This window comes from Atractosteus spatula, chromosome 2 (genome assembly GCF_055471065.1).
Source record: "Atractosteus spatula isolate fAtrSpa1 chromosome 2, fAtrSpa1.hap1, whole genome shotgun sequence".
In the NCBI taxonomy this organism is placed as follows: domain Eukaryota; kingdom Metazoa; phylum Chordata; class Actinopteri; order Semionotiformes; family Lepisosteidae; genus Atractosteus; species Atractosteus spatula.
In genome coordinates, this window is record NC_142707.1 from 66,342,773 (window position 1) to 66,363,116 (window position 20,344).

Below are 20,344 nucleotides of genomic sequence, written 5' to 3' on the forward strand. Positions count from 1 at the left end.
GAAAACAGTACTCTCTTCAGCAAAAACACTTACTGATCAGGATATGCATATTTCTTACATAATGTACGTAAATGGTTCTTTTTTAACTTATAGCAGTACAACTTTGATGATTGTTTTTGAAGCTATTAATGGTATAGTCAGTACCTTGCAAAGTATTCAGAGCCTTGCAGACTTTACATTTAAAGTTTGTAGTCATGACACTTTGAAATAGCATTAATTTTTTAAATACACATAATCTACTCCACACATGAAAAACAAAAACAAGAGCAAATATATAATATAAAAGAAAACTGGTAAAATAATGATTGCAATAGTATACAAGCCCTTAGCTGTGGCAAACCTAAAGTAATTTAGGTGCACAACATTATGTTAATAAGCCACACAATTTGCTGAGTGGACTCTGTGTGCAATGATAGTGGTTCATTTGATTTCAGAATAATTACATCTCTATAAGATCCCTCAGTCAGTTAGTGAATTTCAATTAACAATTCAACTATTAAGAGCAAAGAGCTTTCAAAACAACTAGGGATAAAATTCCATAAAGGAATATATCAGAAGAAGAGCATTAGAAACGTTTCACAGATGTATTAAATTAATATTAATATTAAAACTGATTTGAATACAATGAAGTACAGTAGATCATGAAGATGTGGAAGGCACCCAGACACTGCCTATATCAGCTTTCCATACCAATTGAGCAGCTAGACAAGGAGGAAATTGGTTGGATGTGCAACAGTGAGGCAGACAGTGTTCAGTCACTGAGATGGGAGAAAATATTCATGGGTCAAAAATATCCCAGTAACTCCACCAAGACTGGATTTTATGCAATTGAAAAACAAATTGCCAAATCCTGTTAGGTATGCAACAAAGCATCTACTGCATGTGGTACCGTAAAATATGTGGCAAAAGGTGTCAGATAAGGCAAAATCTTATTTTTTGGTCTAAATGCAAAGCATTACATCTGACACAAACCCACCATAGTCAACACCTTCCTTACTGTCAAGCACAGCAGTGGCAGCATTATTCCTGTTCCTCATTAGCAAGGCCTGGGGAGATTGTCAAGACTGATGGGAACATATTGTGCATGGAGCAAAGTACATGTGGCAAATTGTAGAGAAAATCCTGCTTCAGACAACATACTGCAACCAACATATTTCATTTTTTTCATTTTAGTTTTTGCTGACCTTTTCTATAACTTATCTTCCCCTTAGTGGTCTTTAGTTTGAGCATTCAAGTTTTCATTAAAATATTTATGAACAATGTGAATGCCTCCATTTACTATTTCATAAAATGGGACACCATAGGATTATGGTTTATGGATATGGATTATACCTTTATTTTAATGCAGGGGCTGGCATTTTCTATGCAGCAAAAAAAGTTAAAAAGATAAAAAGGGCTACTTGCCTCTTCCCAGTAACGAGCATAACGAAGCAGTCTTGAAAAGCGGAACAAACGTAATAAGCTGAATACCCTTGTCAGCTTGAGCATTCGCATCATTCGAACGCCACCATATTCAGATGGTTTTGTGTAAATGGCACCTGCAGCCTTAAAACAAAGCAAAATAATGTATTATTCCAATAAATATGCATTGCCTTACATCTATAAGAAAAACTTTACTGAACCTTAAGCAAAACCTCTTGTTTAGAATATGATTATTACATTTATGTGATCATGCATTTAAAGGGTGCTTTAAGAATCCACAAAAAAGCCTCTAAAATAGTGCGCAGTTAGAAACCTTAACTCCAAATTTAAAAATCCATCTCTTTTCTATGACACCTTTTATGTTAATAAGGTGAGAGGTCAAATGTGCCCCAGATATTCATTTAAATTGGAATAATTTTAATGATCTTTGTATTCTTGTGTACTACTAAGATATCTAAAAGCAGGTTTTAGAAACAGCAGCGTTGTAAATATTAAACTTTTTTAAACCATCCATGCACAACGCTGCTTAAAGTAAATATGATTTACAAAATGTACAGATCTAATCAGTTTGTTATACACCCTCTTATTTAATAAAAATATTCCCAAAACAGAACCTTACTAAGCAAAAAAACCCATTTAATTTCATGCTAGTACAAAAATAATTCTTAATGCCTTGTCAATCAAATTTTTGTTGCAAAAAATATAAGAACATTTGATAACTAACTTTAACAACATTTTTGAGTATATGTTGGAAATCATGAAAAGGTACAAACAACAAATTATTAATATCATGAGATCCCTAACAGCTTAATTTCAGAAACATAAAACTTTGCAAACATTTACATCAATGAAAATCCAGATTGTATATTAACCTATACATTAAATAACATTAAATTGTTTTTTCTCAAGAAAAGTATGGAATTTTCTGGTGTAGAGTACATTAACACATATCATCTGCTGTGACCCTTCAATATACAGTATACTATATGCAGTATGCCAGCGTTTCTATTTTAGCCTTTAGGAAAATTCTTTTTTTTTTTTACCATTTTACCATTTAGGGCACTGTTAGCCTTATTAGACTGGACAGAAGGAACTTAATTCATTTAGTGTTCCACTCAAGCCAGCAGCCATATAACTCTGCAACTCACAACTGGCAGCTCACTGAAGCTCAGCACGTGTGAGCCTGGCCAGTACCTGGATGGGACACCTCCTGGGAAAACTAAGGTTGCTACTGGAAGAGGTGTTAGTGGGGCCAGCAGGGGGTGCTCACCCTGTGGTCCATGTGGGTCCTAATGCCCCAGTATAGTGATGGGGACACTATACTGAAAACAGGCACTGTCCTTCAGCTGAGATGTAAAACTGAGGTCCTGACTCTCTGTGGTAATTAAAAATCCCAAGGCGTTTCTCGAAAGGAGTAGGGCCAAAATTCCCATTGGCCTTTACCAATTATGGCCTCCTAATAATCCCCCTCTATGAATTGGCTTCATCACTCTGCTCTCCTCCCCAGTGATAGCTGATGTGTGGTGAGTGTTTTGGCGCACTATGGCTGCCGTAGCATCATCCAGGTGGGGTAGTGGTGAAGGGGATCCCCATTACCTGTAAAGCGCTTTGGGTAGAGTGTCCAGAAATGTGCTATATAAGTGTAAGCAATTATTATTATTATATGTTAGAATAAACAAAAAAGGCTACAAACAAAAGGTTGGGTTTGTGTGTAATGGATCATAGGCAAGTTAATATTTAAGAAACAGCTATAGTGCAGTCAGAAAATATTCACCCTCCCTGACACAACTGCAAATAGCTGTGACCATCAGAATCTTTAATTGAAATTGATTATTTCCTTTCACACTACATACTCAACAAATTGTATAAGAAAAAATGATGAAAACCAGAAATTATCTTGTTCACTGAAGTATTCGCCTCCTTAAGTGAAAACCTCATAGAAGCACCTTTTGCAGCAGTGACAGGTTTGAGTGCTCTGGGGTTTGTCTGTATCAGCTTTGCACCTCTGGATCAGGAGGTTTTTGCCCATCCTTCCCTGCAGATTTGCTCAAACTCTGTCACGTCGGGTGGGAAATATTGGCGGATATTTTAAACTGGCCTGCAGCTTTGGGTTTGCCTTGGCACTGCATTACGTGTAAGGCTCTTGAATGCGGCAAACCGCAATCTTCTATTCCTTTCACAAACTCCCAGTTGGATTCAAGTCTGGGCTTTGGCCGGGCCACTCAAGGAAATTCATCTTCTCATTCTGAAGCCAGTCCAGTGTTACTTCGGCTGTCTGCTTGTGGTTGCTGTCCTGTTGGAATGACCAAGGACTTTCTCGTTTAGAAGGACAGCCTGCTCTAGGAAGCGTCTGGATGGTTCTGTATTCTTTCCATTGCCTAATGTCGTATCCCACCGTGCTCCAGGAAACTTTCAACACCCCAGATGTGTTTTCATACTCCTCCCCAGATTAACGGCTCCTCACAACTCTATGACAGAGTTGTATGGCTACTGTAGTTCCTTGGTATTCATGGTAGAGTTTCTGCTTCATCATAGCAGAGGGAGTGAATACTTATCAAATCAAGACATTTCAGTGTTCCCTGAAGTGTTAAAAGTATCCAGAACTTTCATTCTACAGTATGTTGACATTATATGGGAATTTTTGTAGATCGGTGACAAAAACCCCCATAAAAAGTCATTTCTGTGTGAGTTTGCAACACAACAAATTGTACAAAAATCCCAAGGGGGCGAATACTTTGACAAACAGTATGTTACTGTATCTCTTTAAAATTTACTATCTGATGTGGTATGATATGTCACACCAGGTGCCATTGAACCCAGCCTTTTCTTCTCATAAATTACTGTCATGAGGCTCAGTAGAGACTAAAATTCCCATAGATATCACTTTGTTGCATTTGTTTACAAAACTTCTTCACTTGGCTGGGTTGAAATGTGTTAGTGCAGAAAGTCACAGAATTGTCCAAACCTGTTTAAGGTTTAAACCCCCTTAAATGTTCCTTAAACTGTGTTGCATTTTGTGCTTTGTAAAATAAAAGCACACGATATTTGTGTATTACGCGCTGTATTTTGGAAAATAGAACTACCTAAATGAACTTCCATCTATTTTGGTAATCTCAGAATCCTACATGAAAATAACTACTATAAATACTTACAGTGCTAATGAGTAAGCAGTAATCAACAGGTGTTACTGCAAGTAAATCTGGAATGAACCACGATTTAAAGTAACGATTTCTGATCATCTTCTTGTCCAACACAACATTCTGAAAGTGATAAAAGCAAAGTATTTAGAATAGGATGGTACTTTATCAAAATTAAACCATCTAAAACTGCTTCTTAAGTTTAGTTTTGTTCCCATTAGAAGCCTATTTTTCATTTTATATTTAAAGCTTCATATAAAAATATAGACAATAGTATGTGTTTTGCTTTGCGTATTTGCAAAGTTATTTGTACATGTATACTTGAAACTACTTTTGATATTGACCAGCATTTCATGTTTACCTTCATCTAAATATAAATTGAATACAGATTTCATTCAACAGCAAGCATTAATTGTTTTAGCACTATAAAAGTTTTTAGTACTTATGACTATCTTCATTTGATATGCTAATATTGATTTAAATCCAACCACCTGAAAATCTGTTCCTCCTTACCACAACTCAATACGTTTTGTAGTGCTGTATTTTATCTTAGTATACACGCAGTATGCACAGCAGGGCCAAATCCACATAGCATCATTTGATCCTGTTCACATCCTTTTAGCTTCTGAAGCTTATAAACTGGCTTGCAGCTTAGGTTTGCATGCGCACTGCATTACCTGTAAGGCACCTGAACGCAATTTCGACTGTATCTTCCAGGAGAGCCTTACTTAACGAACAAAAAACGAGCACCTTCAGTTTTAAAACAAAAAAAATCCAACTTTCATCGCGTCTCACAAAAAAAACCAACTTACATCTGCATCGTCACTTGTATAGCCGATGCAGAAATTTAAACTGAGATCCGAGATGAATATGACGTCCGAAATGACATTGAAGGCGATCCACGCAGCGCTGTTCTGCACTTCTTCCGTGAAGAAGCTGACTCCAAGTGGAATAATTAAGACGTTGATAAAGGTAATAAGGAGCATAAGCACGAGCCAGTATTTTCTGGGGGGGAAGACAAGGATGGATGCATTCAACAATCAAGGAAACTTAATAGTTAAAGAAACTTAAACTATATCAACACTAACAAAATCAAAAGGCGAAGGCACGTTGAAAGGCGTGTCTGCAAGCAGTATGGTACCATTAGGCATCCAGATACAGATCGCAAATCTCATACACAATTACGTTAATATACGGGTATTTTGGACCTTTAATTCAACGCTTTTAACGTGCTGGGAAATGAACTGCTTTGAACAGTCCGAGAGGGACGCGGGAAGTGCTGCTCGTACTCATGTATGTACGCGCTATCCGAAATCACTGAGCGATAGATGCACCATACTCATACTATTACTAATAGTATTCGTAATAGGAACTCCAGAGAGCGTCGTTCACTGCAAAACGACTGGAAATACTGTAAAAGGAGTGGTAAAAGCATGAAAAGGGGGAAAGCCCTGTTTAAACACATCGGGTCAATCGCAACGAACTGAACGCAGCGTCCTATCTGGACGGTCGGGATGGGGATGGTGCCGAGGCGGGTACGCAGCTCCGCAGCTCCGCCCTGACCCGGCCGGTTCTGGTTCGGGTTCGGGGCGGATCTGAAGCGGGTTGTGACAAGCCGACCCGCATCGGAGGAGACTGAAGACTGGGAGCGGGGATGGCCAACACTGCTGAAGCCAACTGAAAACACGTAACATTTGACTGTTTGCTAAGCAGTGATTCAACTTGCTTTTATTCGCAATAACCCATATACAGTAGTAAACTTTGCTTTACACGTCGTAAAGGACCAGCAGAGTCCTCCCCCAACTCCAGCGGTGTTTTTATTATTCCTCAGTGTGTGTACCTGCTCTGATTCCCACACTAAGTGTGTGTAGTAGGTGAGTTACCTGCTCTGATTCCCACACTGTGTGTAGTAGGTGAGTTACTTGCTCTGATTCCCACATTAAGTGTGTGTAGTAAGTGAGTTATTTGCTCTTACTCCCACACTAAGTGTGTGTAGTAGGTGAGTTACTGCTCTGATTCCCACACTGTGTGTAGTAGGTGAGTTATTTGCTCTGATTCCCACACTGTGTGTAGTAGGTGAGTTACTGCTCTGATTCCCACACTGTGTGTAGTAGTTGAGTTATTTGCTCTGATTCCCACACTAAGTGTGTGTAGTAGGTGAGTTATTTGCTCTGATTCCCACACTGTGTGTAGTAGGTGAGTTACCTGCTCTGATTCCCACACTGTGTGTAGTAGGTGAGTTATTTGCTCTGATTCCCACACTAAGTGTACAGTAGGTGAGTTACTTGCTCTGATTCCCACACTAAGTGTACAGTAGGTGAGTTACCTGCTCTGATTCCCACACTGTGTGTAGCGGGATGCTTTGCTCCTATTCCTACCTGAATGAACTGTACGGGTGAATGACGAATTTCTCCTGACCCTCAGCTCTGTTCTTCTCTTTTTTAACTGCTTCTTCGCTGCCAAAATACGATATGGTAGCTTTGTTCATCTCAGGCATTAAAAGGTAATTGGTCACCTTTTGTTTGGATTTTATTTTACTTTCATCTTTTATTGTCAGCGTAACATCGGCACAAGCCTGGCCGGCCTCCGGCTCCAGAGCACGACCGGCCTTCGGCGTCTCACTTCGACGCTTTTCGGTCGCCGCTTTTCCCTGCTTCTCCTTTGGGAGATCGGGTAGTTCCACGGTTTCTATGTCGTCCTCCATGTTTTTCAAATGTCAGTTATACAGCTACCAAGCCCCACAAGAGACGGAGAATTTATAACAGTTTTATGAACTGTTTGACGAAGATCCAACGGTTGTCATGGTTACATCACCGGCGCCAGCGCCACTTCCCGCTCGTGGAGCTTTGGAATAGTTCAAGACCAAACAGCTCGCGGTCGCAGAGTTCGTGCTCTGTTTTAATTACAATTATGCAATGCAGAATGTAATGGCTATAACAACGTATATAGTATCAGCATGATATGTATTTTCACAATGTCTGTTGTTCAATTTAATGCGAACAAGGCATACTTTTTTAATAAAGACTTTTTCGTAACTTCTGCCAGTTGGGGATTATGAACCGTTTATATAAGCGTGGTGTAGAAATTCCGTTTAACAGTGAACGTCCTATTGCAAAGTACTCAATTTAATAGCGCTACAACCTGTGTTATTATTTCGGAGGGCTTTTGGTGCAAGATTAGCCAGCAGCTACTGTATATCACCCTGCAACTCACAACTGGTAGCCCACTGAAGCTCAGCAGGTGTGAGCTTGGTCAGTACCTGGAAGGCAAACCTGGAAAAGCTAAGGTTGCTGCTGGAGGAGGTGCTAGTTAGTCGGACCAGAGATGTAAAACCGAAGTCCTGACTCTCTGTGGTCATTAAAAATCCGAGGGCATTTCTCAAAAAGTGTATACATAATACACAGTACGGGCAAATTCTATAGGAAAACTAAAACTGCTAAGGACTTAAAATAAGGGCAAAAGTCCACCTTTCAACAGGACACTGAGCCAAAGGCTAAAGCTACACTGGAGTGGCGTGAGGAGAAGAATGTACTTGAGTGGTGCAGTCGAAGTCCTGACTTGCCTCCTACCGGGAATCTGTGGAAAGACTTGAAAACCGGTCCATAAGCGATCCCCAAGCCACCTGAGAGAGCTTGAGCAAGTCTGCCAAGAAGAATGAGCAAAAATTGCCCCAAGCGGGTGTGACAGAATTGGTACTTAACCAAAAAGACTTGTTGGCAGTAATTGATGCCCAAGGTGCGACAACCAAATACCAAATTCATGGAAGAGAATACTACTGTATTACCATCAAGATAATTAAAAAAAATATTTTACTGACGTTTACTGAAAGTTCCCTTGCCCTTCGAGGTCTGCAGTTCAGGCATTGCGGTCTTGAATAGAACGTGAAGTCTAAAAGACGTGTATGGCACTGTACATATTCCTCACACGGGCTCTTAAAGACGTGGAATTGAAGAGGGCAGAGGAGGTGCTTTCATGTGCTTCCATCAGAGGTGTATTGTGACTGCAAGTCGAGGCATTGGATAAGGTTTATCTGATAGAAGCACAATGCGGCAGGACATGCCTTTAGAGAGCTCCAGAGCTCCTGGCACTGGCTGCTCCCACCACAGGAAGCACACCTGCGTGGCCAGACAGGAGCACACATTGTGAGTCCTCAGGCATGGACTGGGTGGTCAATGAAGGATTGTCCTCTTTCATGGTCGTAAGTGTTGCCTTTGTTCTTGTTTTTAAAAAGTAAGAGTTCGGCGTTTTAAGAATGAACCCCAGCCTGAGTTTACATCAGCAGTTTTGTCCGTTTCTCTTTTCGGAGGCTTCTGAAGAAAGTCTTTTTTTTTTTTCGTTTACACAGTTGTAAGGCTCTCAAAACTGTACTGTGATGCTCTTGCTTCATTAATTACGAGATGTGCCTCCTGTTACACTAGCCAGCCTTCCTCTGTCAAGATCAAGTGCAGGCTAATAACAGCCACTGTGTCATTAAGTGTCTCCGAGTGCTGTTAAGACCTGTGTTTTAAAAGAATAACACAGCAGTGCTGAATCTTGCTTTTGCTGGAGTTGCAGATAAGGATAGAAATGTGCAAGAATTTATTTGATAGTTAAGGGAACGTTTCACAAGTTGAGAAGTATGTCTTAATATTGAGGACTTTTTCCGTATTGTTACAGTTTGTGAAAGTGATATGGTCAGTGGCTTTGATTAAAGGAAAAATCTGAAAATTTACCATCAGTACCTGGTACTGTGCTGTTTTATCAAATTACCTTTTATTTCGTAGTCTCGTAGTATTCGTGCTTTGCGGTATTTTGTTTATATTTACATAACTACCCCAAAGCAGTTTTCTTTGATCAGAATACAGTAGGGCTTTTATGCAGAGCAATGAAAATATTTTTTAACATTATTTTAATATTGATTTATCCATGACTGAGGACAATTTGTTTCTTTTGTCCTATAATTGTCAAAGTCTTGTGCCTTGAAGCAAAGTATACTCCACATGTCCTGGAGAAAGTAGTAAAAGGTCAAAGAAGCAAATCGGGTCTAAGTAGGAAATTGGTGAAGGAAAAGTTTTTTGTCACATAAACATGCAGTTTTTTAGAAGTATAGTTCTGGGGTGAGTGTAATATTAGTTTAAGAATATTATTAATATAGCATTCTGAACTTCTGGCAGGAAGAAAGAACGGTGCAAATTTTGCAGTGGAGCAACTTTCACAGTATATTTTGAAAATCTGACGCTGCGCCTTTCGGTGCGCTATGCGGAATCGACTCGGTTTCCAAGTCTTCTCTCGGCGTCGAACCTGCCGTGTTTCCCAGGTCCTGTGGCTGGGACTGAACGTGCTCCTGTTCGCGACAACCTTCCTCTCCTACAGCGGGGACGAGGCCTACACCTACACCCGGGCCATGCTGGGGGTGAGTTACGGCCTCGCACAGCGCCGAGCGAGAGCAAGGTCGCCGTCAGCGCTCACGGATTTCCCCTGTGCCCGTAGCCTGGCCTGGCCTGGGCCCGCGCCTCGGCGGTCTGCATCAATCTGAACTGCACGGCGATCCTGCTGCCCGTCAGCCGCAATTTCGTCTCCTTCCTGCGGGGTTCCCGCGTTGTAAGTGGCACCGCGCGGCCTCTCCTTCTCTGTCCCCTTCGGGTCCCCTCTCCCTCTTCACCCTTCTTTCCCTGTTCCTCTTCCCCAAAGTGCCACGGAAGAGCTCTGAGGAAGCAGCTGGACAAGAACATCACTTTTCACCGCCTGGTCGCCTACCTCCTAGCCGCGCACTCGGGTAAGGCGCTCGCCATCCGAGCAGAACGGGGATTGCGCGAACTTTCTGAGGCCTCTTCGTGGTCTCCCCCCCAGAATTCACTGCTCATTCTGCGCGAAGCGCCCGTAAGACGACAAAACTCTCGTTTTGTAGTGGTCCACACTGTGGCACACCTGTCCAACATCGAGAGCTATCACGAGAGTCGGGCAACGGGGGCCGGCGAGCTGCTGCTGAAGCTCTCCAGCCTGGGGGAGACGTCCAACGAGAGCTTCCTGAACCCCGTACGCACCTACAATACGGTGAGTGGACTGGGCAGCCCGCATTTCACGCCTCCCACCCGCTTCCCCGTCTGTCTTCATACCGTTATAACCCCCCCCCCCCCGCTGGGAATCAGCTGCGGAGCTTGTCGCTTGGCAGCTTCTGGGAAAACCGGGGCAGCGAAGCGCGGAGACGGGGGCAAAAGTCGCTGAGATTTTTTTTCCTTCTCGGCTCTATAAAATCTCATAAAACTATCGGAGGGAACGGCGCTGTCGATTGAGGAGCGTTGTGGGACCAAGACAGCCGGTACCTATAACTGCAAGGTCGTGGGCTCAAAACCAGGGTGAGAGACGCTTCACCAACGTGACTCCAGCAAAACTCCGGTGTAAATATCGAAACCTCCCCACTGGTCCTCCTTTGTCAAAAGGCATTGCAGTTACGCCATGACAGCACTTCCCGCAGGCACGGCTAGCGTTACGTCCCCAAGAGCGACAGTACTGACTGCACACCCGGTGCTCAGGGTGGGGCGTGCTTAGGATGAGGAAGCCGGCGATGCTGTGGATGTAAACAAGCTTTGTTGCCCCTGGACGGCTTCTGTCACAACCTTCCAAAATAAACAAAGGCTTGTGCAGCAGAAATGGCTCCGGATAACTGGTGCGCGAAAGTCAAAGCACGTTGCAAAAAATAGCAGGCGATTTCATTTCCGTATTTAGATCTAACGAGTATTCCTTGTGAAGGCCTGGGAACCTATAATCGATATTAACATTTCTATATGAAATAAATGACGTTTGACTTAATTTAATCGTTAGAGGTGCTTTAATTTCTTTCCCCGGCTGACTTCATTTCTGTGTTTTTTTTCTAGACTCCTATTAAAGAAGTGATGACAAATATATCTGGAATCTCTGGATTGGTTATTGCTGTAGTTCTGGTCCTCATGGCGACTTCATCAACTGAGCTCGTTAGACGATCGTCCTATGAGCTGTTCTGGTTGACTCATCACCTCTTTGTTGTTTTTTTCATTGGACTTGTCGTCCATGGCACGGGGTAAGAGTCCACAACAGAGAAGCTTTTGTTTTAGGAGTAGTACCTTGAGAGGACTTGTGTAAATTGAATTATTTCGTGTTTGCTCAAATTAAAATGATAAAAACATTGGTATTTCATGCTGGCGGCGCAGTGGTTAGCATTGCTGCCTCACAGCGCTGGGGCCCTGTGTACAGTTCCTGGGGTGCTGTCTGTGTGGAGTTTGCGTGTTCTCCACGTGTTTGTGTGGGGCTCCTCCCACAGTCCGGAGACACACTGGTAGGTCAGTTGGCTTCTGGGAGAATTGTGAGTGTGTGCCCTGCACTGTACTGGTGTCCTGTCCTGCCTGTTGCTTTCTGAGATCGGACTCCAAGGCCACCCTGTTTTGGACAAAGTGGTCAGGAATTGGTATTTCATACTGTACATTTCAGCTTAGTCTTTATCCCAGTTTTGTTGGCGATGTACAGTAGCAGAGCGGGGGAGGTCACGAAGCAGGAGCCTCAGTCTTGTTCCACGTGGGACGGAATAGACACCGCAGCGTATCCAGTCCACCTGCCAGTGTGTCTCTGGGAGGAGGCAGGAAACCAAACATGCAGGCTCCACACAGAGAGCGCCCCAGCCCGGAAACAAACCCGGGAGGCTCGAGCTGCAGGGCAGCAAGGTTAAACCCTTCCCTGCTGGGAGTCCTCTGCGCTCCAGAAAATGTAAAGAGTTTTCCTCAGGAAAGCCAGCACAGGTAATGACAAGAATGTCTTCCTCTTCAGCTGGACACAAGAAGGAAGCGATTTTTTCTGACTGCTGGCTGCAGGGTATGGGACCTGCTGTGTACAGTGGGGCTGAAATACCTGCTTCCTTCTTCTTTGTCTTTTTTTCCCCCTGTATGTCAGTCAAATTGTCCGGGGACAGACCAGAGAGAGCCTCTCACGCCACAACGTGTCCTACTGCCGGGACCATGTGGATGAGTGGGGGAACGTCACCCAGTGTCCGGTGCCACACTTCGCCGGGAACAGTCCCGCGGTGAGGCCGCCGGCTCGTGTTGCCTTTCGCTATAGGGGCCCGGCGTGCGGAGCGGGCCGCAGCGGGCTCCTGATCTCAGAACGCGCGCTGGAGGGAGACGTGCAGCCTGAGAACCGTGGTGTCACGAAAAGCTCGTGACATTTGTGGATAACGGGGCGGGGGGGGGCTTCAGCCAAGGAGCGAGTCGAGCTGCTGGCAAAAAAGGAACGTTGGAAGAGAAGGAATCATGTTAAGAACATGAGAAAGGTCACAGACCCAAGGAGTCTGTTTGGCCCATCTGGTCCAATTGGTAGATGGTAGTCTGTCCATTTTTTTTTTATTACAGATGACATGACCTCTGTGAGTTCAGGAACAAGTAAAGGTGTATTCCCTGCTGAAAAGAGAAGAAAAGAAACACAACATTTCGTCTGTGGAGCCTTCTTCGGGTGTGAGCCCAAGTTGTGTTTCTTTTCTTCTCTTTTCAGCAGGGAATAAACCTTGACTTGTTCCTTTGCAGCCTCCGCATGCTGACGCAGCTCCCTACCCGAACTACTCTATGGGTTTAGCCATCTAACTGCATTCAGTAACATAAGCTGAACACTTATTTCCTCTTCTTGCAAAATGCCTCCAGAAGACTCTCCAGCATGCAGGAATAATTCTAGGAAACAAGTTATTGTAGATATTCAAAGCACTGAAACAAAACTCCAGCCGTTCCTATTCTGCAGTGCTTATTAATCTCTCTGTGTGATCTTTTTCAGTCCTGGAAGTGGGTTGTAGCTCCCTTTCTTCTTTTCCTCTGTGAAAGGGGTATACGCGTCTACCGATCCCTGCAGCCAGTCACTATAACAAAAGTAAGGGATTTCAGCTCGTATTTGTATAATATCTGTATCGTTTTTTGTTCATTCTTGTAGAGTTAATATCTATCTATTGTTTGAGCTACGGCGAAAATCTATATTAATAAACTAACAAACGTCCATTGAATGACAACAGTAACAACATATCATACTGTGTCTTAACTATTCCACTTCAGATCACAAGCTATACCTGCTCCATTTTAATTGAGCTTTCTTACGTTTTAGAAACAAGGATCCTTAAGTCATTACATGTATGCATTCCGTCTGTAAGCCTCCAGTAGAGCTGGCGACCTGGAGAGTAAGCCTGCAGAGCAGTCCGAGAGCGAAATTCGCCGATACGTTAACACTTGGCTTGGTTTGAACCCCAGGTGGTGACTCACCCTTCGCACGTCCTTGAGCTGCAGATGAGAAAGAAAGGTTTTAAGATGGAGCCGGGACAGTACGTCTTTCTGCAGTGCCCGGCGATATCCCGCTTGGAGTGGCACCCTTTCACCCTGACGTCTGCTCCAGAGGAGGACTATTTCAGTGTGCACGTACGTCTGAAGGGAGACTGGACCGAAGCCCTGCACGCTGCCTTCGTGGATCACAGGCAGTCCACGGGCTTTCCTCAGCTACCACGGCAAGTCTGCTCAAAGCTCACACTGTCTTGCTTTGTTGTTTTTTTCATTGGACTTGTCGTCCATGGCACGGGGTAAGAGTCCACAACAGAGAAGCTTTTGTTTTAGGAGTAGTACCTTGAGAGGACTTGTGTAAATGGAATTATTTCGTGTTTGCTCAAATTAAAATGATAAAAACATTGGTATTTCATGCTGGCGGCGCAGTGGTTAGCATTGCTGCCTCACAGCGCTGGGGCCCTGTGTACAGTTCCTGGGGTGCTGTCTGTGTGGAGTTTGCGTGTTCTCCACGTGTTTGTGTGGGGCTCCTCCCACAGTCCAGAGACACACTGGTAGGTCAGTTGGCTGAGAACACGCCCCCATTTTTAAGGATGCCTGGCAAATGTTTGTGCAAACATTTATATGGGACTGGGTTTGTCTGGGCTTCAGTTAGACCACAAGTTCCCTACAGCGTAGGAGACTGAAGTGAATGATTTAAAAGTGGAAAGAAAACAAATTTCACAGAACATAGTCAATACAGTTGGTGCCTCACAAGGTAATACTACAGTATGTGTAGTCTTTTATTGCATATGTATAGCTGAACTTTTGCTGCATTAGAAAGAGTCATGTGTTCTTATTGAAACAATTTAGGTTTCAATAGTCAATACAGGTGGTAAATGACATCCATTTTTTCCTGTCACTTATTGGAGTGGTGGCTCTGTGGCTAAGGATCTGTGCCTGTGGCTGGAAGGTTGCTGGTTCAAATCCTGCAGCTGGCAGAGGAATCCTACTCCATTGGGCCCCTGAGTAAGGCCCTTAACCCCAGCTGCTCCAGGGGCGCTGTACAATGGCTGACCCTGCGCTCTGACCCCAAGCTCTCTCCCTGTCTGTGTGTCTCATGGAGAGCAAGCTGGGGTATGTGAAAAGAAAAATTCCTAATGCAAGAAATTGTATATGGTTAATAAAGTGATGTTATATTATTATCATTTAATACAGGGCTGTTAAAATGATTTTGGAGATTTTGAAACTGGAAACTCGGACTGAAATAAAAAAAAACCATGGACATTTAAGTAAGCTTAAAATGCTCTTATTTGAAAGAATCCTTTTGAAATGACCTATTCTGTCTCAAAACATAATGGCAGATAAAGAAAATAAGACCTTCTCAGAAAAAAAAAGGATGAGGTGATTGAAGTCCTGTGGTGTTTTCGTGATGTCACGTGTGCTCTTCTGCTGATTGTGCTGTGCTGATTCTCGCAGAATGGCTGTTGACGGTCCCTTTGGCTCGGCCAGTAGCGATGTGTTCCGGTACAGGGTCAGTGTTTGCATTGGAGCTGGGATAGGAGTGACCCCTTTCGCATCGGTTTTGAAGTCCCTGTGGTACAAATCATGCAACCCCTCCACGCCCATAAAACTTCAGAAGGTAATCTGTTCTCAGGACACGGCTTTTGTAATTGTGCCCACCTTACTGGAGAAGAATAGTCACGTTTCACGCGTTCCGACACGCGTGTTATGTTTCTCCGTGTACAGCACCATGCATTCGCTTCTGTTAAAGGGACGGATTCTTTTTTTTTTTCGCTGCCAGCTGTATTTTTTCTGGCTTTGCCGCGACACCTCAGCCTTTGAGTGGTTCTCCGACCTGCTGTTCTCACTGGAGACCCAGCTGGCGGGGAAAGACCGTCTCCTGAGCTTCCACATTTTCCTCACCGGCTGGGATGAGGCTCAGGTGAGAGCTGCCGAGATCGAACCGGGCGCCCGCCTCCTCCTGGCTGCTGGTGTTTGCCAGCTGTGCCAAAAGTTGGTTTGGTTGTTTCGGTAGGCCTACCACATAGGCCTGCACTGCGAAAACCACAGAGACGTCATCACGGGCTTCAGGGAGAAGACCTTCTACGGCCGGCCGGACTGGGACCGGGAGTTCAGGAGCATCGCGGACGCTCACCCGCGGTAAGCAGACACGTGCTCTCCGGGACTGGGAGTCTCCTGAACGCAGGTGGGCTAGATAGGGCCACCTCCAAGGACACGAGCGGTTTCCCACTGTTGAACCTATGAAGGGGGTAACAGTGTGGGAGTGGGCGGTGAAAAGCCAACGCCCCTAACTGAGGGACGGAAGCACCGGTGTGAGGTTAGCAAGGACCGAAAATAACACAAAAAAGGGTGAAAAACGAACAAAAAGCAAAAAGCAAGGTGTACCGCCGTGCCACGCGGTATCCAGGCTGGGCTTACCCTATTTAACGCAGTCCAGCCTGGGAAAAATCTAGAATCTAGAAAATCTAGAGCGGTAACCAGACTGGGGTTCGGTCTGGAAGAGCAGGGTGCGCAAGACCAAAACAGAATAAAAACTCAGTGTGTGAGAAAGGTCAGCCTGCCCCAGTAGAGATATGTAACGGGACAGGCAAAAAGAAAAGAAAAAGAAAAATAACTACGCACACTCCCCTCCGGGACTGCCGGTGAAAAGGTCCTCCCCTTGCGGGGTTGCCCTGCTCCTCGTCCCTTCGCGGGGTGTCCAGTGTGCTTTTCTAGAGCCCTCACAGCTGGGGCTCGCCCTCAAGCAGCCAGAACAGCTGGCGCTGCAAAGGCGGGGCGCCGCCCTTCCTCCAGGGCTCCGCCTCCACACTGGACACGCCCCCGCGTCGTGCCACAAGGGGTTGGGAAGCATCTGGACGTTTGTGCAGTCTTTATGATTCACGGAGCTGGAAAGGTTAGCAGTGGAGAGCAGTCTGGTAAAGCACTAAGCTGTTATTTGTAAACACATCTAGGCACACTGTCCTTATCACCCCCATACCACCTCCGGTATAGAAGACATAAATATATGAAATATGTGCAACATATGTGCTTTGTTTATATTTCATTGGGGTTAATGTTTTTTAATGTATTTTCTTTATGTGAAGTACCTTTAAACTGACTTCAAACATTACAATGCAGCTAATTTAAGAGACAAGGGGGGTTTCACTCTGTCACTGCTCTCACAGGCAGAGTTTACAGGTGTTACTGTTTAACTAGAATTTCAGCCCTACATTTGATTAAGTGATACATGTGTATATGGTTGCACATTTATTTTGTCTGTTCCTAAATAAGATAGTATTTAAATAATGATGAAGCAACATCCTATATTCAAAGAACAATGAAAAAGTTCAAATTGGATCTGGTGAAAACTACTATGAATGGGAATTGAATTTTAAGGAGAGGCATGTTTCTGTAAAATGCTCCTGATTATTCTACTAAATAAGCACTGTGCACCGTACAGGACCAGTGTGCATGGGCATTTAAGATGTACAGTACAGTACAGTCTGAAAAGAGTACAGGAATACGTGAGCAAAGTGAGAAAATCACTCTCTGACAAATGGTAAGGACAATGTATACTCATAGTTTTAAAATGTAAAACTTTGTCCGTGTTCCTAGAACAGTGATCCTTATGCATGAGCCTGGAGAGCCACAGTCCTGTATTTTTATCTTCTCCTGAATGACTAAAACTTGTTATGAATGCGGATGACGTCAAAATCGAGTGTATGAACAAACTCATTAAAAGTGAGCGTATCCTCCTAAATGTGTATTTCGAGGATGTGAAGCTGGTCTAGACTGACAGTTCAGTCCCTCTCACTGACAGAGAGCAATCACTTTCACATCAGCTCAGCCTCACTGATCGTGACATGCACAAAACGACAGCTGCTGACTGCGGTGTGCTTGAAGGCTGATGAATGCATGCAGTAACGTGGAACTGCACCTGGTCTGGAAGAACAATTCAGCCACTGTTTTGCTACAGTCACAGGGGGATTCTCTAAGAGAGAAGTTCTGCTCTTGGCAGTAAAGGAATACCTGATCATCGTCAGTGCCTGGCATTTCAAATAACCCATACTGTATAGTATCTCTTCTGGCTGACACATCAAAAGTATTAGTCTGTGTTTAATAAACAGAACAATCGTGACACTTCATTTCATGGTAAAGAGCCTAACATTAGTATGATAGACAGAGAAACATACACAGATGAAAAGCACTATTGTCTAAATAAAAGTTTGAAGAATTAGTTCCTGCATAAAAATATGACAATATTAGGGCATAAACGAACAATAAAAAATAAGTTTTGCATTGAATATGTGTATATTGCATTTACCAGTGCAATAGATCAGTGTATATTGCATTTACTCTAGAGGGCGCTCTGACCTTTTTTGTGTTAAGTTCATTATCACGTTCACCTGCCCCTTGTTCCGCTCTTTATTTAAACCCGGTGCTCCGGAACCTTGGCGCTCTGCATTGGAAGACGGACGCCCGGAGGCCCGCCTAGCTTCAAGCCGCCCTACGTCCGCAACTTGAGGGCTTAGGCTTCCGATCGGCGTCCTGACCAGCTGAGTCCGGGGCTCGGAGCGCCTGGCCTCGTCACTCTATTTTTAACTTCCTTGTTCCTGGTTCCATGTCCCCTTTATTCTTGTCTTCGTTTTGGATGGACCTCCCGGGTTTGGACTATGGACTGCGCCCTGGTTTCCCTTTTGGACTTCCTTGCCAGCATTTCCCCCTCGCACCTGGATTCCCTGTCGGCACCTCCCCCTGTTCGCCATCCCTTCCAGTCCTCTCCTAACCGTGTTTATACCGTCTGCACAGGGTCCTAAACTACGCTTCGTTACACATTAGAAATGAAAGTCTCTTGTGACTTGAAAGCACAATGTGCAAAGCTGCTTTGACATCAAGACCTTACAAGAAATATAGCAAGAGTAACTTGCACAGTAACATTGGTCCTGGAGATCCCCGATATAGTTAGTCTTAAAGATCACCTGCTTTTAATGACAGTATCTGGAAGCTATTGAATGAATCAATTTGTTTCTGTTCAATTAAGAAAACTGGTGCTTGAGGGCTGGAGAGTACCTAGATTTTAGTCCTACATGATCTCTGAATTACTTCATTTAACAAATCACCTGCTTAATCGATTAACAATGAAATTGTTCTTTATCTTTAGAAATGGGTGATTTAATGGTAACATACACAATCTGCAGGATTGGAAATTTCCAGGACCAGGGGTTGGAGATCCCTGCGGTAAATGATATAGTATTTAAAATGTACTTTTCAAAGAGGATTGGTATAGCACTGTAGTGATTGTTGGATTCGTCTTTATTCAGTGAAGATTGTCCTTATCTCCACTGCAGCTGCACTGGGTGACCAGAAATGACTCACACATGTACACAACCTGAAGGACAATGTAAGGGCCATGGTGGTGTAACTCTAATATTGTCCGGATTGGGGTGGGGAACTGCGTCAGCACGCCAGCCGCAGAGGAAGCAGGAAAGGCTAAAGAAAAGGTCAAAGAAAAGTGGAATTAACCTCTGATTGCTCAAGAAAGTTTAATATCAGTGTGTAACAAGCTTTTTTAGGAAGTGGAATTCGTGTAAGAGATTTCTGGAGATGGGTTGCCCGGGCTTCAGCAACTTGACGTTGCGTGACGTTGCATGATTTAGCGTAACTTGGCTTGACATGGCGTGACGTAGCATGACCTGGTGTGGCTTGGCGTGGTGTGGCGTGACCTGGCGTGACCTGGCGTGACCTGGCGTGACCTGGTGTGACCTGGTGTGTTGTGGTATGAAGTAGCGTGGTGCGGTGTGGTGCGGTGTGACGTGGCGTGGCGTGGCTTGTGTTATGTGGCTTGGAGTGGTGTGGCGTGACCTGGCGTGACCTGGCGTGGCGCGGCGTGGCGTGGTGTGACGTAGCGTGGCGTGGCGTGGTGTTATGTGGCTTGGAGTGGTGTGGCGTGACCTGGCGTGACCTGGCGTGGCGCGGTGTGGTGTGGTGTGATGTGGCGTGACATAGCGTGGTGCGGTGTGGTGTGGCGTGGCGTGACGTGGCTTGGCGTGGCATGCTGAGGCGCGGTGATTCCCAGTGCAGTGTGGTTCCTCTGATGCTCTCCTCCTCCTCCTCCTCCACAGCAGGACCATCGGAGTGTTCTTCTGTGGGCCCAAGCCCCTCTCCAGGATCATCCGCAGGATGTGCAACTACCACTCCTCCCCCGACCCCCGGGGCGTGCACTTCCACTTCAACAAGGAGAGGTACTAGCCAGCCGGCTGGTGCAGGCCTTTTGCTCCCGACTGGGCGACGGTATTACTCCTCCGGCGGGTGCACGGGTCCCTGGAGAAGACAGCGCAACCCTCAAATTAATGGGCAACTGCAAGGCCATTTTTAGACTTCGGGGTGAGAAAGAGTCAGCAGTGCCGAGTGCATTTCGAACCACAGTAAAAGTAAAATGCATACAGTAACTTGTAAAACCTCCAATTTACTCCACAAAATAGATGAAATTCCCAGATATGCGCAGCGCCGTCCTGCGATTCAGAACGAGGCAACAAAACATACGGTGAG

At 44.6% G+C, this 20,344-nt stretch overlaps 2 protein-coding genes across 2 annotated transcripts in view; one reads left to right on the top strand and one right to left on the bottom strand.

The window, feature by feature from the left end:
- LOC148840087 (potassium/sodium hyperpolarization-activated cyclic nucleotide-gated channel 1-like) overlaps window positions 1-7,263 on the bottom strand; it is a 32,942-nt gene extending 25,679 nt beyond the window's left edge. Inside the window, exons 1-4 of the mRNA XM_088908907.1 lie at window positions 6,938-7,263; window positions 5,372-5,564; window positions 4,575-4,682; window positions 1,405-1,545 (exon numbers count right to left, since the gene is read on the bottom strand). Coding sequence (XP_088765033.1) covers window positions 1,405-1,545; window positions 4,575-4,682; window positions 5,372-5,564; window positions 6,938-7,263 — 768 coding nt within the window. The remainder of the gene's footprint in view (window positions 1-1,404; window positions 1,546-4,574; window positions 4,683-5,371; window positions 5,565-6,937) is intronic.
- A 1,452-nt stretch (window positions 7,264-8,715) lies between these two features.
- On the top strand, window positions 8,716-20,044 carry LOC148840088 (NADPH oxidase 3-like). The gene is made up of 13 exons (XM_088936446.1): window positions 8,716-8,757; window positions 9,856-9,951; window positions 10,029-10,139; window positions 10,230-10,314; window positions 10,447-10,592; window positions 11,414-11,595; window positions 12,459-12,588; window positions 13,326-13,418; window positions 13,790-14,040; window positions 15,272-15,434; window positions 15,597-15,737; window positions 15,831-15,955; window positions 19,918-20,044. Exons 1-13 carry the CDS (start codon window positions 8,716-8,718, stop codon window positions 20,042-20,044), a joined length of 1,692 nt encoding a protein of 563 aa, XP_088792572.1.
- The last annotated feature ends 300 nt before the right edge of the window (window positions 20,045-20,344 follow it).

What these genes read in the sequence shown, in the direction of transcription:
- LOC148840088 (XM_088936446.1), top strand. Translation starts at nt 8,716, where the DNA reads ATGGACTGGGTGGTCAATGAAGGATTGTCCTCTTTCATGGTC. An exon ending in CTTGTCGTCCATGGCACGGG is followed by an intron (nt 11,596 to 12,458) that starts GTAAGAGTCCAC and finishes CCTGTATGTCAG; the next exon opens with TCAAATTGTCCGGGGACAGA. An exon ending in ATCGCGGACGCTCACCCGCG is followed by an intron (nt 15,956 to 19,917) that starts GTAAGCAGACAC and finishes CCTCCTCCACAG; the next exon opens with CAGGACCATCGGAGTGTTCT.